The 27,294-nt window shown below is 31.8% G+C and overlaps 2 protein-coding genes across 5 annotated transcripts; one reads left to right on the forward strand and one right to left on the reverse strand.

Moving 5' to 3' along the window:
- Positions 1–2,122: 2,122 nt before the first annotated feature.
- LOC120079459 lies at positions 2,123–6,693 on the reverse strand. 4 transcript variants are annotated; one of them, XM_039033653.1, is made up of 4 exons: positions 6,444–6,660; positions 5,590–5,712; positions 3,631–5,486; positions 2,123–3,536 (listed from the first exon to the last, which is right to left on the reverse strand). In XM_039033653.1, exons 2-4 carry the CDS (start codon positions 5,611–5,613, stop codon positions 2,387–2,389), a joined length of 3,030 nt encoding a protein of 1,009 aa, XP_038889581.1. In that variant the 5' UTR covers positions 5,614–5,712; positions 6,444–6,660; the 3' UTR covers positions 2,123–2,386. The 4 variants fall into 4 exon arrangements, with proteins under 4 accessions (XP_038889581.1, XP_038889582.1, XP_038889580.1 ...); XM_039033654.1 differs by having other exon boundaries at positions 6,615–6,643; XM_039033652.1 differs by having other exon boundaries at positions 3,631–5,808; positions 6,615–6,693.
- Positions 6,694–23,561: 16,868 nt separating this feature from the next.
- LOC120079124 lies at positions 23,562–24,461 on the forward strand. The gene is made up of 3 exons (XM_039033306.1): positions 23,562–23,636; positions 23,783–23,953; positions 24,129–24,461. Exons 1-3 carry the CDS (start codon positions 23,562–23,564, stop codon positions 24,459–24,461), a joined length of 579 nt encoding a protein of 192 aa, XP_038889234.1.
- The last annotated feature ends 2,833 nt before the right edge of the window (positions 24,462–27,294 follow it).

Consider the following 27,294-nt stretch of genomic DNA (forward strand, 5'->3'; position numbering starts at 1 on the left):
TTAGTTGATCATAGGAACTTTTAGAATTAGAATAATTTGCTAAACTTTAGAGACTAAGGGGCATTTGACGCGTAGATTTGGAATCTTAAACTTGAGAATGTTGGGAGGTTGCAAATTTATAAATATTTAGTTTGTGAAATATTTTCTTGTATTTAATCATCAAATAGATTTTAGACTATTTAAATTTGTCATCTTAATTATTTTAATATAATTAAGTTTAAAATAAACTAAAAAATTAGAAGAATATTTTTAAAAAAATTTGAAATAAAGATTTTGACTAAAATTATAATTTTATTTAATCAACTATTTTAATAATTTGATATTTTAATCTTACTAGATTTTTGAAATAAAATTTCTTAGACTTTGTCACTTAACTAATTTGAAAATGATCATTTTTTTACCATAGCACATTGACTTAAAATTGAAATAAATTAGTATTTTAATATTAAATTCAATGATTCAAAAACTATATTTTCGAGTTTTAAGTTTTTATTTGGTCATTAAGTTGTTTTAAACATTTTAAATCTTTATGTTTAAAAGAATGATTCTAAGTTTTCAAGCTAGTTAAATTGACCAACAAAAAAATTAAAATACTATTAAATTAAATTAGAGCTTTCAAACATATTGCGTTTGACTTAGAAAAAAATATCTTTCAAAAATTCATTTTTAATTAAATACTTTTGATAAAAACTCATTAAAATAAAAAATATATATGTATATGTATATGTATTGCAATTTTTTCTTAAAAATGTTTTTATATACAAATTTGTCTAGTTTGTTAAATACTATTTTTATTAAAGTTTTTCAATGTTGGTTGGTGACGGTTGCCGGAGGTGGTGATCGGAGGATGGCCAACAAAGTCGGTGGCTGAAGGTTGGTCAATGGTGGTCGGAATTGGCCAATGGTGACTGGAGGTTGGCCAATGACGATCACCAAAGTGACAGCCAAAGTTGGCCGGTGGTCGTCGCTGAGGTGGCAACCAAAGTTGACCGGTGATGATCGAAGTTAGTCGACAACAATCATCGGAGATGGTGCCAGAGTTGGCTGCAATGGTCACCAAAGGTGATATCCAAAAGTTAGTCAACATGCTTCCTAAATTAAATCAAGGAGAAAAAACACTTCAAATCTATGGGGAAAATGATATAGGAAACCAAGACTTCCTACATTCATGCCCCAAACAAGGGTTGGACTTAGGATGCTTAACCCATCCAATCCCAACCCTTGAAATTAACACCCCTAAAGTGTTTTTTTTTCCAAACTTTAGAAACCAAATCCATGTAGTAAAAAGAAATTACAATTAACCAATAAAACAAACTAATGATATGAATTACAAAAGGAATATTTGGTCTGAAGACAAGCATGTACAACTTCCACAGATGAATTTGAAAAAAAATTATCTTCATCTGCCTGAAAATAAGATTTTTAGCAAGAGGAGAGAGACAGCTTTGACCTTTTTTTTAATCCATAAATATCTGGACCAACTTACGTACATCTCAACTAATCTCACGGGACAACCCACCTAACCTTACAACATTTAGGTGTCAAGAAATTTCTAAGGAAATTAATTTTTAGGTAGGTAGTCACTATGGATTGAACCTTTGAGTTGTTCGTCATCCTCATTTAGTACCATTGCTTCTGAAGCTCCTCTATCGTCAAAAATCTGCAAACAAAATCTATAAAAGGGGGGTTAAATATCATTTTAGTCATTGTATTTTGAGTTATTGTCCTTTCAATAAACCTTAAATGTAGTCCTTCAACACTAAATTTTATCAAAATTGAGTAAATAATAATATTAAATTCCATACGATAAAAGACACTATTGTGAATACATATGCAACCAAATAACTAAGAACTTGAGATATAGCACAGAAGAGAAGAAATGTCACTTGGTCGAAGAAAAGAATACCTTCGAGACAACCCCTTGTGCTTCTCCGTGGTCTAGAAATAGCTGTCAAATTCAATGGTAAATCAGTGAATACATTTGTATTAAAAGAACAAAATTCATAATAATTTTTAAAAGAATTGCAAACCATTTGAGGAGATTAGAAAGGGAAACAACCCCACTTGAAACACTTCCCTTCACAACTGAATTTGCTTGCCAAGATCACGAAAGATCCTAACGTTTTAGAGAACAAAATTTTCATAGTGTTGGTTTAGTCAGTTTGAAGTCACAATAGCACTTGAGAAGCAACTCTTCTGCATAGAAATGAAATTCTTTACAATTGCAATTATGAAATAAAACAAAAGAGAACAAAAATATGTCCCCCTTTGCACCATAAAATATCACCTACAAAACATCTAACTTAAACTAACAGAATGGCCTAGTCTAAAGCAATCTCCTCTCCCTTGGTAGAGATCCTTAACTCTCCGTCTTTCTCCCCAAAAGCTACCTTCTCTTCCATGAAATTCTGGAGTCATTCTCTGCACAATATCTAAAAGGCCTAGAACAATCCTCCCCGTTGTTTCGAAATCTCTCACCATCAGAATCATCAAATGGATGCTTAAAAGAATGAAGAGGTTCATGTCTCTCATGAAATCTTCTTTCGTCGTCATCTAGTTCACCACCATTGTACCCAGTCAATTGACCTGAACGTACAGGGCCATCAAAAAGTTCATCGTTCTCAATCCTTCCTCGAGGATCTATAGCATCATAACTTCTGTTTCTAAGTGGTAATCTTTCAGTCTGATTCCTATTAGGGATAATAGACCTCATAGGGCCATGGTCAGGTGCAGGACCCACATCCCTCAATTCATCAGATGGTGAAAGGAAATGGAATCCTTGTCTTCGGCCTGGAACATACCCACGTATAGGACGCTGATCGGGAGATCTCATCCTATCCGTTCTATAATTTGGAGATCTTCGATGTGTCAATTCAGGGCGTCCACAAAACCTATCAGATCTTTTCGAAGAGAACCATTGGCTAGGAGAGCGAGCTCGGGATCTTACTGGAGATTTAGAATCAATTCTGGGAAAAGTTTTTCTTTGGAATGAGAAGTTCCTTCTTTCCCGGAAGAAAGGTCTGTCTACGTCGTATGGAGGTTGGGGTCGTGCATACATCGGATCCATTGTGTCATCAGCAAAATTCCTAGTGAACTTTTCACCATGTTGTCGATCAAAAGAGCCACCTTCATCCATGCATCTACTTGGACTAAAATCTCTAGGCATTCTGTTAACCATTTTTCCACCTCGTACACCAGGCCCATGTCTTCTTCCAGGTGACTTCCTCCTTGAGGGTCCATGGAAAAAAAAAGGTCCCTCATCCTCTAACAATTCTCTACCACGATGGTTAGCACCACCAAATGGACCATCAGGTATAATCTTATATCGGTTTTGATCAAGACCAGGAACATGGTAATCTATCCGCTGGTCAGTGAATGTTTCAGGAGAAAAGTTGGGACCAAAATCCCATTCCTCAGATCGGTTGTCCAACCTATTGGTACTTCTCCCTCTTCTATGACTAAAATTCATCCACGGTGACTGACCCTGGTGTCTGTCTACAGAAATTTTCTTGGTAATATTACTGTACGCGTCATCTCTGAAAATGAAAGTAGTGACAAGATTAGCAGAAACATAAAAGCAGTTAAAACAAGTTTAAGAAGAAAAACGAATAGAAGAAACTAACTGATAACCTTTCTTGAGGTTGCACATCTGCTCCTTCAACTGCCATGTTGGGTACAAACTCTCTATCCGTATGTGATAAACCTGACCTGACAAAGCTAGATTTTGCCTTACAAGAAGTTGAATCAGTAGATGTTCGGTTAAGATTAATTATCCGACTATTTCTAGTGCCTTCATTGATATCCTTTGCATCATCACCATTTACAGACTCCTTTACAGTAGGCAAAGTTAGATCCCTACTCTGCACTACATCTACTGCTACAGCATTCTCAACCTCGCCCTGAGAAAATGTAGGAATCAGTTCCTCATCTATGATTTTGTCAGCAGTGTCCAGGCCCACGAAGTTGTCCCTTTTATCATACTGAGACAATTGGGTTCTTCCTGCAGCCTTCTCACTAATAGTATTCTCTACAGCATGTAATTCTTTCACACAAAGATCTTCATGAACTTGCTCACGAGATTTACTTTTAGTCATAGCCTGAACATCGTCTTCACTTCTATAATCCAAATTTTCTGGTTTAGCTTCCTGCTCCAGAGGGCCTAAAGCAAAAAATTCATGATCGGGCAATCCAACAGAATTGATCTTTTTGTCACTACAACAAGCATGATCCAAAGGCTCAATTTCTCTTTTCTCATATACATGGACCTCTACTTCAGTTTCCTGCATTGTTTCCCGGACCTCCCCATCTTCATAGTCTTCTTCTATATTATTATCATTATCATCAACAGCCTCAGCTATATCCCAGTTGCCATCTGATTCATATTCAGAAATATAAGGATCTTCTTCAAGCGTAGGCTGCTGATAAGATGAATCGAGACTTAAATGAAGATGCTCTTTTGATGGTATGCATGAATAAATAGAGTTTCCTTTATGTTCACTATCTAAAAGGGTTTGCTTTCCGCATGGACTAACAATTTCAACCATTTCAGATGAGCAAGCATAAGTTTCGATAGCCATATTCGTCTGAGTGGCTGATATCTGCACTACAGGTGCATCACCAATAGTACAACCCTCCCATGACTCCATTGAGGTATTTAGATCCCATTTTTCCCTGTTTGACTGCAAAAGAGAACCATCACCATCAGACGCTACATTACCTTTGACACACTGGGTGCTACTTCCTTGTTTGTTTAATGGAAAGTCCAGCAACACAGGTTCCAAAGAATTATGCTTCAGGAAATTCAAATCACTCTCTTCAGGAACTAATTTCGGATCCATATGTCCCTTCAAACCTACCGAGACTCCAGCTCCTCCTCCAACTTGACAAATTGGAGGGCTGCACTTTTCTTCAGGCGTTTTTACATCAATTTCTTCCTCTTTGTTACCAGCAAGAGGATCAGAGTTGAGGCTAGTTGACGATGACTTCAACCCCCCACAGATCTCTGGTGATGCATGAACCGTATGTTTTACCAATACCAAGGATTTACCTTCATATTCAACAGAACCATTAATACAAGCATGTCCTCCCACACTGGGTTCTTGAAACTTGACTCCTGGCGTTCCAATATCATTCCGGACTATATCCACACAACATGAATCAGAATCAGGTTTTCCTTTATTCTTGTCAGAAACACAGTCCTGGTTCTTGTTCGACAATGCAGAACTTGTGACTGCACTAGAACTTGAAACTATTGTCACAGATAGAGTCGGCTGCTCAGTCTTTATTAAATTTTCATTGTGAGTCAAAGAAGATAAATCTTTAGATGGAGATGGCCGCTCGGCCTTCAATAAATTTCCGTCTGAATGGAATGAAGATGTATCTTTAGATGGAGATGGAGGAAATTGCACTACCAGAAATCTCCTTTTCTTGATAGGAAGACTTGCATCATAATCACTAGCTGACAATGCGATGGGCTTAAAACCAACCTGCATAGTGTCAATAGAACATTTACTGACAATAATTATAACCATATAAGAAACTTGCACGATCTTCAAAATCCAGAAAACATCAAAGAAGAATATTAAGCACCTCTTCACTTTCTGGAACGGTCATTATTCCAAGATCTCAGAGACTTAATACAGTTTCTTGGTCTTTTATCACTTTAATCCAACACCAAATTCTCACTAACTTCTCAGAAGTCACTTTCAAATTCTGCACCGTACGGATACTACCACATTAGTAGTCTTCAAAAAGATTCAATATGCAAAATAGAACATGACAGACATCGTGTTGAAATAATCAATTAATCTGCAAGCGAAAACCAAAGAAATTAGCAATGCAGCACGGTTCCATTGTGAAAATATCATAAAACCAGCATCCAAATCTTAAATAATCCTGCATGCCCATCCTAGCCTATTAGAAGTTCTTGTGTTGAAACTTTATCCAACACAAAAGTTTAGATGATCCACGCCTCGAGATTGGATCAGGGGAAACCCAACATAATGAACCCTACATCAAACTCCAGCAATGAACTTTTGGGCATAATGTTATTAAATCCCAGAGCAACTATGCACAATCTCATAATACTTGCTCGATCTCCCTAATTATTACTCTCATATCCACGCAAAAACTTCTCCATCCATCCAATAAAAAGAACAAAAGATGCCAGATTCCTAACGAACAAGACAAAATTGATGATAAAATTAAAAGGAAGAGAATAAAAGAAGCATAAACCCCCGATCTACACAAACATATTCCACATCTAACCGACCAGCAAATCACCAGAATTCACTTGAATTGCTAGAAGACATTCCAGTATTTGAACAACTGATCCTCAACCAATAACTCAAACTTCAATAAAACTCCCTTCTGCCTCGAAAGAAACATACTCAGCCGCGATTCAAAGAGATTTCTAATCCTAAAGGCAGAGATGCGAACAATACCGAAACGCGGAGATCTAATACGTGCTTGTATTGCTGATGATACCACGAGAGAGTAACAATGGAATCAAAGCAGAATCATGAGAAACCCAAATCGAAGATGACATTGAATTTGTATTATATAGATTCGCAATTCGCAGGAAGAACGGAGATCGAAGCAACGAATGGGATTACCTTCGGGAGATGGAGAATTTCCGTGAAAGATGAAACTCTGGCTCCACGCAAGGTTATATTATATTATAGAGAAGGAATATGGAAAATTAGGGCTTTTTTTTTTTTTTTTTTTTTTTTTTTTTTTCCCACTTTCATATTAAATAATTAATATTTTAAAATATTAAAATTTAAATTTATGGAATATGACTGTGAAATAGAATAGGGAATCTCGACTTAACCATTCCCCTGAGATGTGAAAGTTCATCCAATATTGTTTGTGGAATTAATATTTATGGACCAAAATTCTCGCCCCTTATTTTTGGAGCCTCTATTATTATCTATATCTATAATATTTATGTGACTAACTAATTTTAGTTTTTTAATGTTAAATATTATTTTGCTCAATATATTTTAAAATTAAAAATCACTTTTAACCTTCGTTTCGGATTGGTGTAACTTTTAAAATAATTAATATCAGCTATGAAAAAAAATAGCATTTGATAAATTTGAGCTTAAACTTAAAAAAGTAGATTAGAGTCTTTGGTAAATAAATACAAAAACATCTCATCATAGATATATTAACTAAAATATATTTATAATCAGCTTTTTATATATATATAATTTTAAATTTTAAATGATTTTTTTAGTATGATAATTTTTTTGTTATAGATTAATTTTTTAAATATTAAGGAAAATAGTTTTATTTAAAAAAATGAATATGGTACGTTTTTTAAAAAAATGATGCATTTGACTCATTACAAATATAAAATAAATTTGGTTAGTGAGAAATAGATAAATGTATAAAATAAATCTTCTTCTCAAGGTATAAAAATGAAAATTAAATATTAATTAAAATTTATACATGATTTAAGAGAATCTAAAAGTTAGAAGGATATTGTTTTAATTTAAATATGTTTTACCAAACGCAGAGTTGATATTTTTTTCAAATGACCTTTTGACACAATTAAAGCAATCTCAAACATAGCCTTAGTTCCTTTTATAAAATAACAATTTAATCTTTATACTTTCATTTTGTAACAATTTGGTTCATAGACTTTGTTATATAACAATTTAGCCCGTGTACTTTAAAATTTATAATGATTTAGTCTATATTATATAAATTAGGGTTAAGGTTTAATTAGATTTCCTGCATATATAAATAGATAAACTAATTATAAAATAATATTTTTACAGAATGCAAAGTTTGCATTATAAAATAATATAAATTGACATCTAATTTTGAAGATTCTTTTAAGTTATAGACTAAATTGTTACAAATTTGAAAGTACAATGACTAAATTGATACAAAATTGAAAGTACAAGGACTAAATTTACAAACCAAAACTTGAGAACTAAATTATTATTTTCGTGGAAGTTTATGGATTAAAAGTGTTTTTTAACCCATTTCTAAATTTATTTAATTTTAGTTAATGTATTTTCAATTTTTCAATTTTAGTCGATTCACTTTCAATAATTCTTAAATTTAGTCGATTCGAAGTTAAATTTTATCGAAATTGGTTAAACAATAATAATAATAATTTTCATGCAAGAAAATATAATATTTAATATGTTTTCAAAATTTATAGTAAAATTACTAATATATAGATAACAAAAACTTTTTTTAAAAAAATAAAATCAATAACAAACTAGCAATGAGGATCAAATTTAAGATTTAATAAAAATATAGGACTAAAATTAAACCAACTTAAATTTTTAAAGAACCTACTATAACGTTTCTAAAAGTTTTGCTGGATTTATTATTGTTATTAATAATATTCATGTAAGTGAGAATTTGTATCTCTAACTCTTTTTAGAGGATATGTGTTTTAATTTGTTGATCTATATGATGTTGACATCAATTTAAATTCAATAAAAAATTATTAGGTTAAATCTCATTTTGGTCTCAATTTTTAGAACTTGTTTTATTTAGTTATATGGACAAAATACAGGTCGAAGATTCAAATCTCTAATATACATTTTATGATAATTGAGTTATTTTTTTAAAATTAATGGATGAAAACTGACATTTTTCTTGAATTAAAATGAGCACATTTGAAAGTCTTTTATGAAAAAAATGATATTTAAACTAAATTTTTTTTTTTTTTTATTTTCACCAAATTCAATCCTAACGTTATATGGACATTGTAAAATATAATCATACAAATTTATGAATCAATTAAAACTCATAAAATTGACAAACTTTGTATAAATAATCAAACATGTAATTTCCTATTTATAGTTCAAGAGTCAACATTTGTTGGATTTAGAGAAAAAACATATATTTATATATGGTAAAATATATATTTCTGTTTCGTTTTTTAATTTTTGTTTTTTTTTTTTTTGGAATAATTATAAATTTAGGGAAAAAAATCATTATATTACATAATTGTTTTCAAAATTTAATAATATGGAAAACCATTATTGACCTGTGACCTGTCCCAAACTAAGAAGTGGAATTTTTCCACTGGCTCTTTCAAAGGAGGGACACGTGGCAGCCAATGATCAAGTTAGTGATTTGACTTTTGATTATAGACGACCTGGACCACACCCATTTTTCCCACTACTCATTTTTTTTAAAATTATATTTGACAAAATTATTTAGTTTAAATTTTTGCACCATATATGGATATGGGAAAAATTAAAAGAATATGCTAGTTTTAAAAACCAGTTATAAAAATATTGTATTTTTTTAAACTATTTAGAAAAATATTTTTTTTTTTTTTTTAAATAGGTCAAGGGTTCAATAATTTAGACATTCGACCTTTATCCTTTTTTTTTTTTTTTTTAATAATTTAGACATTCGACCTTTGTGTTTTTTTTTTAATTTTCTATTTTATAAAAATAATTTCTAAAAATATTTTATTATTTTATTTAAACTCTAAAAAGAATAAATTAAAAAAATAATATCTCATNTTTTCTATTTTATAAAAATAATTTCTAAAAATATTTTATTATTTTATTTAAACTCTAAAAAGAATAAATTAAAAAAATAATATCTCATAAAAATAAAAAAAGTGTAAATTAAAATATCTCATTTATATAAAAATAATTACAAAAATCAATGTGTCCCACAAGGCGGACGTTGTCGATTTCGAGCTGGTTGTCGTCATTGACTTTGAATTTGAGGTTGCTCTGGTTCTTCTTGATATTGCTCTGGTACCTCTCCAGACGCTTCATGATATAAATATTCATTATGCTCTCCACGACCCAACCATGTCCATGCACGTATGAAGACGAAGGACCAGCCTCTAAGTCATAATGTCCTGAACCAAATGCTGGCATCATCATAATCAGACTAACATAATCAGTTTGACTCTGCGTCTGCATCACAGGAGCAACTCTTCTACATTATGGGCAACCTCATCAAACTCATCCTCTTCCCGTACAGGTTCTCTACGTCTAGGAGCTGGTGGAGGAACAATAAGTATATTGTACATATAATGTATCTCCTCCATATAGCTTTGGTTGTCACTACATATAGCAAGAACCTGGTTCGAATCATTCGCAACATCACAAAATCTACTGTTGTTCGATCTCTGTGAATTATAAAACAATTAGATAATATTTAAAATAAATTTAAATTAAAAATAATTAGATAATATTCATTCATTTACCAGATGACCCACAGTTGCTCCCAGTGAGTGACATAACACCTTGTGGTATTATTATACCAATGAATGTAGTCTTAAGTGACATCCCTGTCAAACTGTTCAATAGAAACCCCCACTGCAATAAACCTTGTACGATAGTGTCATCGCAATACTAAATGTGCAACTTTTTCGGACCAATTTACAGTCTTTAAGTCAATATCATGTAGGAGGTTCAGTATTACAAGGCGATGGGACATCCTGCTGAAAACCGAATTGTCTCATCATCCTGTCAGGAAGATGCCACTCACCAATGTGAAAATATATAAGAGGACTCATCGTCCGCCATATATTTGACCATTCGTACAGAAATTGGGCAAAGTGTGCATAATAATTTTGTACGACTCCCAAATAACCTGAAACATAAAATATTATATTGGAGAACATTAAAGAAAAATACAATAAAAATGTGTATAAAATAATCAATTAGGTTCAGTGTAATGTACCTGATCAGGTTGAAGCAGATCAAACATGTATCTGGCTGACTACATGTGTGGCTTTTCTAGTCACACAAAATTTGTCTTTCCACCTAAAATTTTAAATTGATAATTTTGAATCTAAATTAACTAAATCAGTGATATAAAAATTAAATTGAATTAAAACAACATACCGAGAATCGTAGGCTCGTCCAGCTAACTGAGCATCATTAACATGTCGTAGCCCATCGTTGGAAATCGCTCCCAAGCCCATAGTTGCAAAAGTATGAGAGGCCCAGGTATCTCTCGAACCTCAGATTTTGTTGCTTTTCATAGTTATCTATACAACCATGTCAAACATGCTCCACCCCACGAATACTGTCCCACATCATAGAGGTTAGCTAATAGTGGCAGGAACATCAAGTAAACAAAATGACTTGATTTGTCGGAAAACAGACTTCCATCTATCATTTGTAGTATATATGCTTGCGCATATCTTATGACGGTTTTCTCGTCTGCATCATATGTGAGCTCACGGAATTGTGTTCCTAACCATATCAAACTTAACCTCGATCCTTTAATTTTGTCGGCAGGTGGGGTCACACCGAGGTACAGTTGACAAACTTATGACCAATCATCGTACATCACTCCGGTGACCGGCTCACCGTCAACAGGTAACCCCAACAACACTTCTATGTCTTGTAGAGTGATAGTGCATTCTCCAACAGACATATGAAATGTATGCGTCTTGGGCCTCCATCTCTCGACCAGATGCCAGTCCAACTAAATAAATCCCAATCTGGCAACCCCATAGAATCCAGATATGTGCAGTAAGGTAGTATTCGATGGTGGATTGAGATAGTGCGCTGGAGAACTGCCTCTCGACGCCTGCAAGATATTTCTCTAGCAGTACGATCTCGCCATACAACAGATGATCGATGAATGGACTGGTTGTACAAAACATCGGGATCAACAGGTCATGGGTTTAAAGCCATGATCTGAAAGGAAAAAAAAATATTTATTTATCAATTAGAAGAATAATGTACAACTTAATTAAAAGAATAATGTACAACTTTTCTATTTTTATTATGGATAACTAAATCATTCATGGGTTGAGAAGCATTTAGCTAACATGAACTAAACAATATGTAAACCATACGTTCAACTTGTTTTATGCATATTTATTGAAATGCTTGAATAACTTGAGAGATTATTCTAAGTAGATTAAATCTAGGTTTGAAAGAACTAGAGATTTAGAACTCATAAAACAAGAAGAGAGGTTCTTTAGAAATAAATAAATATCTTTTGCAATGTACACTCATCGCATGCATCCTATAAATAGAATATTGTAGCTATGTATGCTGAAAGGTGTAGGTTATCATATCGAGTGCATTGCTTGAATGCATGATTTATATATTTGCTTAAAAAATGTTAGTGAATAATCTTCTTGACCCACTCTAATTGAGATTATTCTTGGATTTAACTAGATAAAACAGTGTGTTAGAACTCATTATTCAACATTCATTTTATCGCATGGTATGGATGCATCAATATATATATGAATTTATTAGAATTTTAATCACGGAATGAGAATAAAAATTATGCAACCAACTTCATTTTCTTGGATGGTGTTTACCAAAGTAAAAGATGGGAATAAAATGTGTGGTAATTGTTTTAATTGGTAAAATTGTTAAAAAATATTTTCAAGTTTAGCAAACTGTCACTGTCGAAATAGATAGAACCCTAAAAGGGAAATTCTTATAAATAGAAAAAACTCAATAATATTTACATTTTATAGCAAAAAGTTTCAAAAGTACAATACTTTTGAAACTTTTTGCTATAAAGTATAAATATTTTTAAATATTTTTTTATATTTAAAAAGACTCCACCTAAAATGTGAAAAGATGACCAATTTTTCTTTATTTGAAAACAACCTAAAATGTGATACTCACTTCAAATTTGAAAATCTTAATTTATGGTAAAGGTGATCCATCTCATTTTTACTCCTCATTATATGGCGAAATTGCCAAATATAGTAAAAAAGTAAATAAATTAAAGACATGTATGGCAACTTTCATTTTTAAAGACTCATAGGACTTTGGTTATGAAATTACTATTTTGTCCTTTGAAGTAAAATCCTCATTATTATTATTATCATATTTCTCATCTCTCTTTCAACCTCTCTCTCAGTAGTTTGTCTCAACTTTTACACATTTACCATCTCATTCTCCATTCTCTAAAATTTCTAGTAAGGCTTAAATTTTGTCATGTAATTTTGGTTTTCTTACTTTTCATTTCAACATTTTTTCACCCTAATTCTCTTACATTTTCTTTAACTTATATAGTAGGCTTCTTTCTTCTTTTTTTTCTTTTTTCTTTTTTTAAGTTAATTTTTTTTAATTAATTTATTTTTTTTAATCGAGTGATAAAAAAGTGCAAGAAAAAATTATCAACCAATTTCTTAAACTTTTGAAATAATTCAAACATCTCAAGTTTTTAATTTATGTAAATTTTTTTGTACCGCAAGAAAAATTCTAGCACCTAAAATTTTGAGTTTATGTATTTTCTCTTGCAATTTATTTCTAATGAATTTTTTCGTATAAGAAGAAGTGAGAAAAGATCCAAAACCAAATTTGAATTTTTTCGTATAAGAAGAAGTGAGAAAAGATCCAAAATAAAGTGTTGAGATTTCTATCGCTCTCAACGAGAAGATGCAAGAAAAAAACTTTTTTTTTTTTTGCAAAGGTATTGAATTAAATAGGTAAGATGGGGAGTCGAATATTTGACCTCGAGATTAAACACTATATTAGTTAAACAATGTTCATTTTGATTAAAAAAAAAAAAAAACTACCTAAAGAGTCCTAGTAACATTCACAAATAAAATGCATTCTATGAAACTTTAATCCTCATTTTTTGGACTATTTTTGGCAATTTCTCTATTCTATAGGCCTACATTATTATTATTATTATAAAAAATCGTATTATTATTACTACTACTTTTTACATAATGTACCAATTTCTCCCCTTTAATGTCTTGACCAAGTACCAAAAATAAATAAGTAAAAATAATAATTGATATGTACTCTTTTAGATTATGTGAATTAAAAAAATCTCTCTCATCAAACTAGATTCATTATCATTTAATTTTGAATTTGTCAACCAGTTTAATTTTAAATTAAGGTCAAATATGACATTAATAAATTACTTAATAGTAAAAGTTAACAATCTTCTCTATTTAAACTACGTAAGTTGCACTTTTTTTCATAATGTTAAAAATAAAATTTGCATTATATGAGTCTTATACTTGATAGTATTTTTTTCTTTACATATATTTTTTGAAAATTTTTCATATTACTCGAAACAAATTTGAATTAATACTTTTTTAACTGTTTTTTTTTTCTTCAGTTTTTTAATTGAATTTGTTATCTTTTAGTTCAAATCTTTAATAGTAATAGAACAAATAAACTAATAATTTTTTCATTTATAATAAGAACTTTAAGATAAAAGCTAATCAATTTTATTAGAAATAAAAAGATTTAAATAATACTTTGATCCCTGTACTTGTGATTTTGGTTCATTTTAGTCCTCGTAGTTTCAAAATATTCATTTTGGTCTTTATACTATCATCTTTGGTTCATTTTGATTTATACTTACAAAATGTTCATTTTGGTCATCAAACTTTCAATTTTTGTTCATTTTGGTCCTTGTACTTTTAAAAAGTGAACACTTGGTCCCTTCACTTCATTTTTAATGGATCAAAATGATCACTTTTGAAAGTTCAAGGACTAAAATGAACTAAAATTAAAAGTACTAACACCAAATGAACATTTCGAAAGTATAGAGACCAAATTAAACCAAAATCAAACGTATAAAGACTAAAATGAACATTCTAAAAGTACAAGAACAAAAATGAACAAAAACTAAAGTATAGGACCAAAATAGTATTTAAACCAAATAAAAACATATTTCTAATATATTTATAACTACTATTTAACTTACTTAAAAAATGACTATTTTTTATTTAAAAAAACTATTCAATCTAAATCCAAATCCCACACAAATATTAAAAAAACACAATTCACATTAAATGATAAGAAAAAAAAAAAGAAAAAATTGAAAATATGACATTCCTTAAACAAATATAAAAAAAAATGGAGGTGTGATATCCAACTACATATAGTCCTAAAATGAAAAGAAAAGAAAAAATGTTTGAAAAGAGAAGAGATATCTAAAGTAGAAAAATTGTAGACGATGCCTAGTATCTACAAAAAAAAAACGTATAATGTTAAAGAATAAGGAAAAAACACAAAAATGTAGCAATAATGTTTAAAGAAATTAAAGAACATATATCCGCTATAAAAAAATCAACAAAAAAATTGGGGAGAGTGAGTTAACAAAATTAAAACCACAAAAAAGAGATACCTCATGGAAACTAAAGTTTTAACTCACTATTTATAGAGAAAATTTACATTTAAAACCCTAAATTGATTTGATTTAGAGATAATTTTTTTTTTTTTTTAAAAAAAAATCCTCTGAAGTAGAGGTTGGTTAGAGATAAAATGTGATTTTTTAATTTTTTTTTGCTTTACTTAATGTAAAATAGATATTAGTTAGAGATAAGATGTGATTTTTTTTAAAAAAATAATTTTCTTTATTTAACATGGAATAGAACTTAGTTAGAGATAAAATATGATATTTTAAAAATATTTTTTTAGGTGTGAGGAAAAAATAGTAGAAAATAACAAATTACTGAGATAACCCTATGACCATCATCTAAAAGGAGTCATTCAGAAAATCAAAAGTTTCTCCCCTAACCTCTTTTAGACGATTCTAGTTAAAAAGCACGTGCAATGCATGTGGTCACAAATTTCTAGAACATATATTTTTATGGTGAAATTTGAATACTTTATGCAATATTTTTCATTTATTTTAAATAGTAAATATTTACATGATTTTACAAAATAATAAAAAAATAGTGAAATTTGAATATTGAATGACAAAAAGTATGTAATGTCCATCACGAGGTGAGAAGGTCAATTCTCCCACCCACAAATTACAAAAGAAAAAAATAAATAAAATAAACATTCATCAAAATCTATGAAACATAGATACTTCATGTGAGACAAAAAATCAGTATCAGACACGGATCAGATACTTTCCACAGATACGCATCTGACACGCGATTTACGTATCTATTTCTATGCATATATAATATTTCACAATATAAAATTAGCTAACCTATTTAAAAAGCTCACTAATCAAATACAAAACTAAAAGAAAAATAAATAAATAACGGACCAAACCATAGAATAGAATCATCTAATCTCAGTCCACCAAAATATAAGTTAATACTTCATCTTAGATGTTGCTTTTTTTTTTTTTATTGTATTTTAGTGTTTGTATTCTATTTTGTGTATTATTATTCTAAATTTATCTATATCCTAGATTTTTTAAAGAAAAAAATGTATCTTTTATATCTTTTTTTTTTAGAAATATATATATTAAAAAAGTACATAAAAAAAAGTGACGTATCCTTAGAAGTATCCGTATCTTAGTTTTTTAGAAATTGACGAATCGCTGTATCCGTATCGTGCAGTCGTATCTGTACTTCATAGATCAAAATAATACAATAAAAGAAGAATAAATATAATAAAATTAGATTATGAAAAGAGAGGAAAAAGAATAGGTGGTTTTGATTTTCAAATATAAAAGGATTGTACTATTTTTTTATAGAAGATTTTCCTAAAAATTTCAAACTCCTCTCTCCATATCTCCCCAACCTCAAAAAAATCTTTTTTTTTTTTTTTTTTAATAAACATCTTTCAACAAAATAAAACAAACATAATAATTAAACTCTAATCAAGCTAATCATTTTCGATTATCATTTCAAGTAAAATTTGTAGATCGGATCAATATACTCTCTTTTTATATTTACAGATATGTTTTTCTTCTCTTCTTTGTTAAATTCGAATGGGAATATAAGAATGATGGTTGAGAAAGAACATTGAAAAAGAACATGGGAGGGAATAATATAAAGTTGATTGAAACTTTATGTATTAATTTATTTTTCTGATATTTTAAAATTTAAGTAGGAAATGATGTTTTGGTAATCATCATTATTTTATTCCAGTTTCAGATGACAACTTGACAAGTAACATCAATGCTTTTCCTGTGAGGGCTATTTGGGGTGTATATATATATATATACACATATACTTACCACATTAAAAGGGGTCAAAATGGAAGAATTTTGTATTCCTATTTTGCCCTTTATTATCCAACATATACCTATTATATCCTTCAATTTTTTTAAATAATAAATGGAATTATATTTAATGGTTGGTTATGATTCAACTCATCCTTTCGTAGCATTTCCACTATTTCATAATTTTAGATTTAAGGGTTAGTAAATGATTTGGTTTAATTATCATATTTTGTGTTTGATGTACGTTCACTAACTTTCCATTTAATTTCATTTACTCCTCCCTTTTCAACTGTATTTCCCTATTTTTGTGGTTATGGACGACAAATCAAAGGAGGTCGAAGGTGATGACGAATTTTCCGAGCAAAGAAAAAAAACGCAACAATAGAAACTTAATTGCAGTTTCATAAATGATGAAGGGAGGAAGACGAAGAAAAGGATTCACTATCAAATTCTCCCTTTATTTCCTTACTCATACAAATCAACTGTGAAGTCATCTCACTAAAAGTTTTATTTTTTAAATTTAATTTTATTTATTTTTTTAGATTTTAACAAGTCAAACACTTTAATATTGAATTTGCATGGATTTAAGGAGAGAAAATTGTTTTATTTTTATTTATTTATTTTGTAGAAACTCAATCGTAGTTTAAGAGAAGAATGAAGAAAGGGAGGAAGACTCACTCTCAAATTTTCTTTGTTTCCTTACTCACGGTGGTTTTTTTGTTCCTTCGAGGAACATTTTTTTTTTTAAAAAAAAGGAATAATCAAATATCTTGCGGACACGGTGGCATCAACTGAAATTTTAAAAAGGTCAAACTTGAAGTTTGATATCGTCACTTAAATGAAACAATTGGATTGGATATCAAAATACTTATATTTTATGTTTTTGAAATACTTTTTCTAGAATTGCTTATTTATTGCCTTATATATTAAAAAAATCTAAAAGAATGATTTTTAAAAAAAAACTAATTTAAAGATTTTTTTAAAACTAATTTAAAGCAATAATTATTAGTAGCCATTATCTAATTATTTATTTAGTAGCTCCTTTTATGTATTTGGTTTCAACAATAAATCTACAAAAACATTAAATTCCTTTTAACTTTTATTGAATTAATAAAATTGAATACCCTTATAAATTTATAGGTATTGTATTATTTGGGATTTCAAATAAAAAAATTAACAAACGATATTTTTTTTGGAAAATTACAAGATTCATTTTTAAAAAATTGGCTTTTATTTCCAATATTTTCCTTTCATTCTTTTTTTCCCCTAAAAAAATCATTAGGTTGAAAGAATTATATATCAAAGAATTAACCTATGAAACAATAGTTAAGACTCTTTTGATAACTATTTTTTGTTTTTGTTTTTTACAACCTTTGTCATTAATGGTTTAAAAAACCAAGCTAAATTTTGAGAACTAAAAAAAAGTGGTTTTCAAAAGGTAGTTTTTATTTTTGGAATTTGACTAAGAATTCAACCATTATTGAGTGGTTGTGACTTGAGTGTAGGTGTCCATTTGAAAGATAACGAATGTGATTTTTCCAATTTTTAGTTTACAAAATAAATTTATATATTTAAAAAATAAAGTCTTAAGTCAAATAAGTGTAATTGATTTTGACTTTATGTGACTCTTCGAGATAGGATGCGCCAATTAAAACCCTCCACGGAAAGACCCCTCATTTATGAAACAATGCAACTCAAACGAAATCTTTCATCAAAGAAATACAAATAAATAAGCACATATTTATAACTTCTTTCATTTGGAGTCTAAGTTTTGGTCATGGGCATTCAACTCTCTCTTCTACCTCACTTCACTTCACTACTAAATTGAAGGAGTCCAAAAGAAATAATATCAATAGATCACTTTGTGAAAATGGATATGGATCGCCCATCCAAACCCTAAATGATGAACAATAAAAGAAATTAGTTTTGTTATTTTTCGCATTTTTTTATTGGATATTGTATTGAAATCTAATTTTTTTTTAAAAAAAAAGTCTGAAGAGATTTGATTTAGAAATTTTTTAATCCAAAAACTCAAACACGAAACGAAGAAAAAATCTATGTTTGTTTGCTTTTAGACTTTGTTGGGGGGTTGATTTAAAAATTTATTTATATGAAAAAAACCAAACGCATAACGGGGGGAAAATCTTCTCAATGTATTTAGATAATGGATCTTTGCAAAATGTAATTTTTTTAATGTTGAATTGAAATGTGTTTATTTGTTTTTTTTTTTTATTTATTTTTATTTTGAGTTTTGCTTTTTAATTTTTGGAGGGATCTGCTTCAGGAGTTTACATGAGAGATGAGATTTGAGTTTCAAATAAGAAGTATATAGCAGGTATTTGATGATTTGTGTCGGCACACATTGACTTCATTGAAAGGATTGATACAAATAAAGGGCAATTTGTTCATTATTTTTTTTTATTATTATTATAATTAGGGATAAATGTGTACGATTTATTTAAATTTGTTTTTTCTAACTTTTGGTGACTCATTCAATTTTTTTGTATTTCTTATTTGGCATGAAAATTGAAAAGAAGAGCACTATGTGAAGGAGGAATGAAACTGCTAAATAATCTAAGCCAAATAAGGAACATTAGGCATAGTCTGTTTTACTCGATTTTTTCTTTATTTTTTTTAAAATTTAATTGCAATGTACTTAGATACAAAGATTCACCTCAATAAAATTTATTTGATTTTATAGATTTTACACAATATTCACCATATTTGTTTTACCTAATTTTTTTTTTTTTTTTTAATTTTGTTCAACTCATTGCATTTTGTTTTATAATAATACAACCTAATAAAATTCATTTCATTCCACAAAATATATGATCTCCAACATATTTGTTTTATCCAACTTTCATTTTTTTAAATTTGTTTGATCTTATTGCATTTATTTAATTCTAATAGTTCACTCTAATAAAATTAAGTTGATTTCATAGAATATATAATCTTCAACAATTTATTTTTCTCCATCTTCATTCTTTTAGATTTATTTTTATATTATATCAAGTCATGTTAAGGATATCTATCACTTTTATTATGAACTATTTTAAAATTTATTATTTACTGGTTATCAAATGTCGATCTAAAACATAATATAATTGTATATAAACCTATACAAGTAAAAAAGCAAACCTAAATATTTAAAATAATAAACATCAAAACTATATGGCAAATAATTGTGAAATTAATTCAAAAAACACAAAATTTTAAATTTGATTTGCCCATACATTTTCGGAAAAGTTTTATAAATAGAAAAAATGTCAAACTATTTACAAAAATTACTGATAGACTTCTATCAGCGTCTATAGGTGATAGACTTTTACTATTTTGTGTAAATAGTTTATTTTATTTTTCTATTTTTGAAAATCTCCCCATATATACTATGTATTTTATATTGTAATGATAATGATCTAATTGGTAATTTAAAAAAGTAAATTATTAGTTAAAAAAATAAAAAATAGTTCAATTAATAAAACACATAAATAAATAATTTTTTTATATTAACTTTTAAATTTATTTATATGTTCTAGCATACTACTATTTTAAATATTACTAGTTTGTATGTGTTATTAAACTAGTTTATTAAAAAGATGCGAGATAAAATGGAAAGATATTCTCGTAAGCATATTTCATACATAGCATTGATTTATGTAAACATTAAGCCACACGAGCTATAAAATACAAACTGTCATGAAATAATGATGGACAGACGATATCAACCACATGGGATGGGAACGCATGAAAGCCATAAAGACTTCATCGTCGTAATCAGCCTCTTCCATTGTAATCGGCCGGTGGCCACCCCATTCCAATCTTCTTCGTCGGCGACCTTACCCACACTTAGAAGCCGGCAATGAACTCGACGATAAGTCTTCCCCCATTAGGTTGATGTAGTTTTCTGCGTTTCCTTCCTCCACGAACGTTAACAGGAGTTTCACACCCTCGCGAACGCTCATCTCGGTCATTGATGACAGTCTACAATCACCCACGAATCTAACTAGCGTTATGAGCATGACTTCGATGACTTCCTTTGGGCTTTCCAGGTATTGTTTCTTTTTTTTTTTTTTTTTTTTGATACTCCAACGTGAACAATAAGTTGCATGTCACATTTTTCCGACAAAGTTGTAAATTGCAGCAGTTTTTTTTACTTGGGGGTAAGCTTTGACGAGTTTCAACATTAACCTATACTCTTATTGTTGGGTGAAAATATAATTTTAAAAAATAAAGGGAATCAACCTGTGTTGGAGAATCCCACATTGGAAAATTTTGATTTGGAAGCCTCCCTTATGTACTCCATTGAGCTTTGGGTTTGGCCCTAGGGGTACCATGTTTTGGAGAGAGTGAGAAGATAGACCAATGTGGGTTTGGTAGGTTTGGTAGTTGTCCGTACGAGCCTTGCACGTTTTGAGGCTGAGGTGTGGCCTTCAGTAATTTTTCGTTTTCCGATCAGTGGGTTAGAAAGAGTGTGTGTTCCGATCGAATTTTTTTGGCTATTTTATCCTGACGACGTGGCAATATTCCAGACCTTTTGCACACTTGTGCAGAGTTGCGAAACATCTTAAGTGAGCGAGTTCCACGACTCAGCCTATAACGAGTTTCCATTTTGCAGGTTTTCTTCTTTACTTGACCATTTGCTATTCTTCGTTCTGAGGGTCTTGTCGTTTCCTACACTTATTGGTTTCAAATCAGCTTACCTATAACGATTAGTGTTTAGATCTGCAAGTTCGGACATTTTCGAAATCCCAACCACCAAAGTTTGGAGTTTTTTTTTTGGCATGGGTTATTGCTATATTTTCCTTTTCAAATTGGATTTAGGTGTTGAAATATTATTTTAAACTCTCGAAATCTATTTGTTGTTATGGTTGGATAAAACAGAAAAAGATTTTATATTCATCATATATACTTTAAACTCTTCACGAAAAAGTGTTATGTTTTAGAAAAGATAAATATAGAGAGGAGAGCTGAAAAAGAAAACTTATCTGTAAAAGCTGTGAAGTCTTGTGATCTGTATTCTTGAAGAATTAATAAAATCTTGAAGATCATGTTTGTAAGTGGATGTAGGTGAACTTAATCATCAAACCACTATACATCACAATGTTCATCTCTTCTTCTTCTTCTAAAATAATCTTTGATTGCATGTTTGAGTTCTCCACTAGAAACACGAAGAAGATGAAGTAAAGTCTCAAAACCCTCGAATGAACAGAGAGAGAAAATGGTAAGAAACTCTTTCTCTCTCTCGTTTTGATATTTGTAAGAAAATAAGAATGAAAGAAAGAAGATAAAATTTCCCTTACCATACACGACAATTATCACTAACTCATTAAGTGTTGTGAATCAGCTCATGAAACAAGCCTCATTTGGGCCTGCAAATTAACAAAGTGATTCTATGTTTGTTTTGGTTACTTCTAAAAACTTCTAAAAGATCTGAATGGTTTGATATGTTGAGTTTTGTTGCTAAAATTGTTATTTGTAACTATATATTTGTGTTTCAAATGTTTCTGAATGATTTGATCGGGGCTATCTAGATATGCCTGTTTTTATGCCATGCAGATTGTATGGTATTTTGGTGTAGCCAATTTGGAATTAACGATTTTTGTTTCTGATTAAGTGAGGTAGCCTAGGAGATAAAAGAAGAGAAATCTCCATAATAAAATCAAAGTCTTTATGTTGAATCAAAAGTTGCCAATATAAGAAGACAATCTCTCTATTTATAGAGAATTGGAAAGTAAATTAATTCTAATTCTATTTAATTAAAGAAATTAATTCTAATCCTTTGGTCAAAGAAACTAATTCTAATCCTAATAAACCAAGGAAAAACTAATAAGTTCTAATCAATCATGGAAACTAACCCCAATCTTAATCAATTAAGGATTTCACATGTCGAAAAATAGCTTGTTACCCTAGGGGTATTTTAGTAATTTTTTGTACCCTAGGGCTTCCCACTGTCTATTTATTTGGTCTATTCTCCTGTACTTTATGTATCAATCAATAATAAAAAAATCAGTCTCTATCGTGGGTTTTTCTCCCTGATCAAGGGTTTTCCACGTAAACCTTGTGTTCTTTTTCTTCTCTCTTTTTCAACATGATATCAGAGCATGGCGATGAAACCCTAGACATCATCGATGAGAATAGACCAGAGTCTCTATCAGCAACCTCCATTGGAACTAATGGAGCTGTAAATGCCGACATCACCACAGCCATACGAGAAGCCGTTAAACAGTATCTCCACGCTGCACTGCCTAAAATCATCCAATCGATGTTGGATCTCAACCCTAGCCGACCCAGCTCCAATCACATCAATCTAGCAAGTCGCGACGATCAAAGCAACGTAGCAGTCGGCAGCAAACCCAGCACAACAACCGATCCATTCTATGGCGTCTCAGTTGGTTGAGTCATCTCGCGTGCAGACGGCGCAACCCCCTGAGTTCCTGAGTTCGGTCGATCCGTGCACACCGGTCTCCTTCACGATTGCATCGGCGGTTGGATATGCACAGCAAAATCCTCACGCGATGGTGAGCTCGTCAACCCAGCAACCAAACGATTCAACTTTCAATCCAGCAGTCGGCTTCAGTTCCCTAAATCTGGGCTGAGAATCTACGGGGAATCGAGGTATTCCAGCAGCTACAATGGCTCATAGCCCGAATGATCTCCAACGACGTTTTTCTCATCTCTAGCAGTAGATTACAGATTTCGGAATGGTTCTTGGAACAAACTCTCAACCAGTTCAACCAGAATTCTCTGCCAAAATACCAATATATTCTGATAACCCGGTAAATTCTTCCCTATTTTACCCAATACAAATATTCTGTATGGATCCATGGGAAATTCTGCAGGATTTATTATTGAAGAAAAGCTGAATGGCCAGAACTATTTTTCCTGGTCTCAATCCATCAGAATGGCCTTGGAATGACGTCAGAAATTTGGGTACTTGACTGAAGAGATACTTAAACCTGTACCAGGAGACCCTCAGGAACGAATCTGGAAAGAGGAAGACTCGTTGTTGAGATCTGTTCTAATTAATAGTATGGAACCCCAAATTGGCAGACCGTTACTCTATGCTGCAACTGCCAAAGATATTTGGGATGCTGTACAACAACTTTATTCAAAGAGGCAAAATGCATCCCGACTCTATACATTATGGAAACAAGCCCACGAATGAAACTATGGACGTAACGTCCTATTTCAATAAAATGTCCCTTTTGTGGCAAGCGATAGATTTGTGTAGGGAAATAGTCTTGAAGTGTGCGCATGACGAAGCTTAGTATGCAAAAATTGAGGAAGCTGATCGTGTATATGACTTCCTTGCTGGGCTAAATTCGAAGTTCGATGTCGTTTGGAGTCGGATTCTGGGGCAACGTCTTATACCCTCTCTCATGGAAGTTTGCTCAGAAATACGTTTGGAGGAAGACAGATCAAGTACAATGAATAGCCCAGTAATTACCTTTACTGATACTGCTGCTTTTGCCACTAAGTTCTCCAGCTTTGACGGCGATAAGAAGCCCACTTCTGTCTGTGAGCATTATAAAAAGTTGTGGCATATAAAAGACCAGTGTTGGAAGCTATATGGACGACCTCCGAATAGTAAACGTCGCTAGTCACATGACAAATCAACCATTAGGCGTGCCCTTATGAGTGACTCGACGAATGAGAACCCTCAGCACTAATCCCCAGCAGACAGTAAGTCCAACCTAAGTACAGTTGGGGTCAGTGTCATCACCCAGTCAGGTACTATTCAGTCTTTTGGCCTTATTAGTATTAACGGTAAAAAACCCTAGATTATTGACTTAGGGGCGACAGATCATCTTACTGGCTCATCTTATCAATTTCTTTCATACTGTCCGAGTGCTGGTAATAAATGGATTAGAATTGCAGATGGGTCATTTGCACCGATTGCAGGGAAAGGAAATTTATCTCCATTTGAGTGTTTGCTACAACGAGATGTATTGCATGTTCCTAAGATATCATATAATTTATTATCTATCAGTAAAATTGCAAGAGATCTGAGTTGTCAGGCAATTTTTTCATCCGACTCTATTTTATTTTAGGATCTGAGCTCGGGAACGACGATTGGCACTGTCCGGCATGATAGAGGGCTCTAATTCCTGACTGATGATGCTTCCTCTAGGAATGATTATAGGACCCGTTTCTTTAAATTTTTCTACTTCTGAGAATGACTTTTTATTATGGAATTATTGCTTATGACATCCAAATTTTCAATACATGAAATATTTTTTTCCGCATTTATTTCGCAATCCTCTTTAAACTGTGATGTTTGTATTCGTGCCAAACAGAGTCGTGTCTCTTTTCACTCTCAGCCCTACAAACCATCCATACCCTTCACCTTAGTTCATAGTGATGTTTAGAGTCCCTCACTAACCACAACCTCTACAGAGAAACGCTGGTTTGTCACCTTTATAGACGATCACACTCGGCTTACTTGGGTCTTTCTTCTCATTGATAAGTCCTAGATGTCGTCTGTATTATAATAATTCTATGCTACTGTGGAAACCCAATTTAATGCTAAGATTGGTATTTTGAGAAGTGACAATGGGCGAGAATTCTTTAACGCCTTCTTTCAGGACTTTCTTACCTCTAAAGGGATTACCCACTGAAGTTCGTATGCGTACATCCCCCAGCAAAATGGGGTAGCCGATGGAAAAAATTGTCATTGGGTAGAAATTGCCCGTACCTTAATGCTATTCACATCACTCCCATCTTACCTATGGGGGGAGGGGGGTGCTATCCTTATTGCCACTCACTTAATCAATCGAATGCCCTCCCGGGTCCTCAACTTTCAAAATCCGTTAGATTGTTTGAAAGAGTCTTACCCAACTTTTCATTTAATCTCAGATGTTCCGCTTCAAGTATTTGGTTGTGTTACCTTTGTTCATTCTTATGGTCCAAACCGCATGAAATTCACTCCTCATGCTAAAAAAATGTGTCTTTGTTGGGTATCCGCTCCATCAACGTGGGTATAAATATTACCACCCGTCATCTCATAAATATTTTGTTTCCATGGATATCACCTTCCTTGAGGACAAACCATTCTTTCCTATTAGCCATCTTCAGGGAGAGAACTCTAGTGAAGAGGCTAACTGGTCCACTTATGCAGTTCCCTTAGAGTCACCTTCGATTTCTGGACATGTCGACACTGTTCTTTCTACCAATCAAGTCTCATGGATAACATACTATAGGAAGAATCTCAAGAATGAAACAGCGCCACCTGTCGCATCTCTGGCTCTGATCCATGAGTCAGACCCGGCATCAGGTACGTGTATTCCTGAAATTAATGATATTGATACTTGTGCTAAGATTAACAGTTGCAGAGAGGAAAAAAGAGGAAAAGATACTGATAGCACCACTATAGCAGATGGAGAGACAACGGTGAATAATGATTAGGAAACAATTCTGGAAAATGTGAATGATATTAGAGATGTTGATTTGAAGGGGACTTCTAAGGTGAAACCCAGGCAGAGGAGACTATTGATCACAATGGGATACTTGATAGTATGGAAGAGCATGATGCATCCTTCGATCTTTCGATAGCTATGAGGAAAGGTACTCGGTCATGTACAAAGTACCCTATGCATAGTTACATGACATATAGTAATTTGTCACCCAAGTTTAGGGCCTTTACCACCATTCTAGATACAAGGATGGTACCGAGTAGCATATAGGCTGCAATGGAAACTCTTGAGTGGAAGATTGCTGTCATGGAGGAGATGAGAGTACTTGAGAAAAATAAAACGTAGGATCAAGTGACCCTACCCAAAGGGCACAAGACAGTTGGGTGCAAATGGGTCTTTACTATAAAGTATAAGTCTGATGGAACGATTGACCGATACAAGGACAGGTTAGTTGCCAAAGGATTTACTCAAACCTTTGGTGTGGATTACTTTGAGACATTCTCTCCTGTAGCTAAGCTCAATACTATCCGGGTACTATTATCAGTTGTAGTGAACAAAGATTGGCCCCTACATCAACTGGATGTAAAGAATACATTTCTTAATGGGGAACTTAAGGAGGAAGTCTACATGAGTCCTCCCCCTGAATTTGAGGATCAGTTCAAAACACCGGGTATACCGACTGAGGAAGTCACTATATGGGTTGAAACGGTCTCCAAGGGTCTGGTTTGACAGATTTACCACTTTTGTCAAAGGACAAGGATATACCCAAGGGTACTCAGATCACACATTGTTTACAAAGAAGTCAACTTTAGGTAAGGTTGCAGTTCTCATTGTGTACGTTGACGATATTGTGCATTCTGGTGGTGATGATGATGAAATTATGAGACTTAAAACAAAGATGGCCAAAGAATTCGAGATTAAAGACCTTAGGAAGTTAAGATATTTCCTTGGAATGGAAGTAGCTCGGTCAAAGGATGGGATTTCAGTGTCCCAATGGAAATACACTATTGATCTCCTAAGG

This window comes from Benincasa hispida, chromosome 6 (assembly GCF_009727055.1).
Source record: "Benincasa hispida cultivar B227 chromosome 6, ASM972705v1, whole genome shotgun sequence".
NCBI lineage: Eukaryota > Viridiplantae > Streptophyta > Magnoliopsida > Cucurbitales > Cucurbitaceae > Benincasa > Benincasa hispida.

Bases quoted from the DNA above. Each gene is read 5' to 3' on its own strand.
- LOC120079459 (XM_039033652.1), bottom strand. From the start codon at position 5,531: ATGGTTATAATTATTGTCAGTAAATGTTCTATTGACACTATGCAGGTT. The intron at 3,537-3,630 runs GTTATCAGTTAG...TTTCATTTTCAG, and splicing joins GATGTGCAACCTCAAGAAAG to AGATGACGCGTACAGTAATA.
- LOC120079124 (XM_039033306.1), top strand. From the start codon at position 23,562: ATGGTTCTTGGAACAAACTCTCAACCAGTTCAACCAGAATTCTCTGCC. The intron at 23,637-23,782 runs GTAAATTCTTCC...GAATGACGTCAG, and splicing joins CAATATATTCTGATAACCCG to AAATTTGGGTACTTGACTGA. The intron at 23,954-24,128 runs GTACAACAACTT...GACGAAGCTTAG, and splicing joins CCAAAGATATTTGGGATGCT to TATGCAAAAATTGAGGAAGC.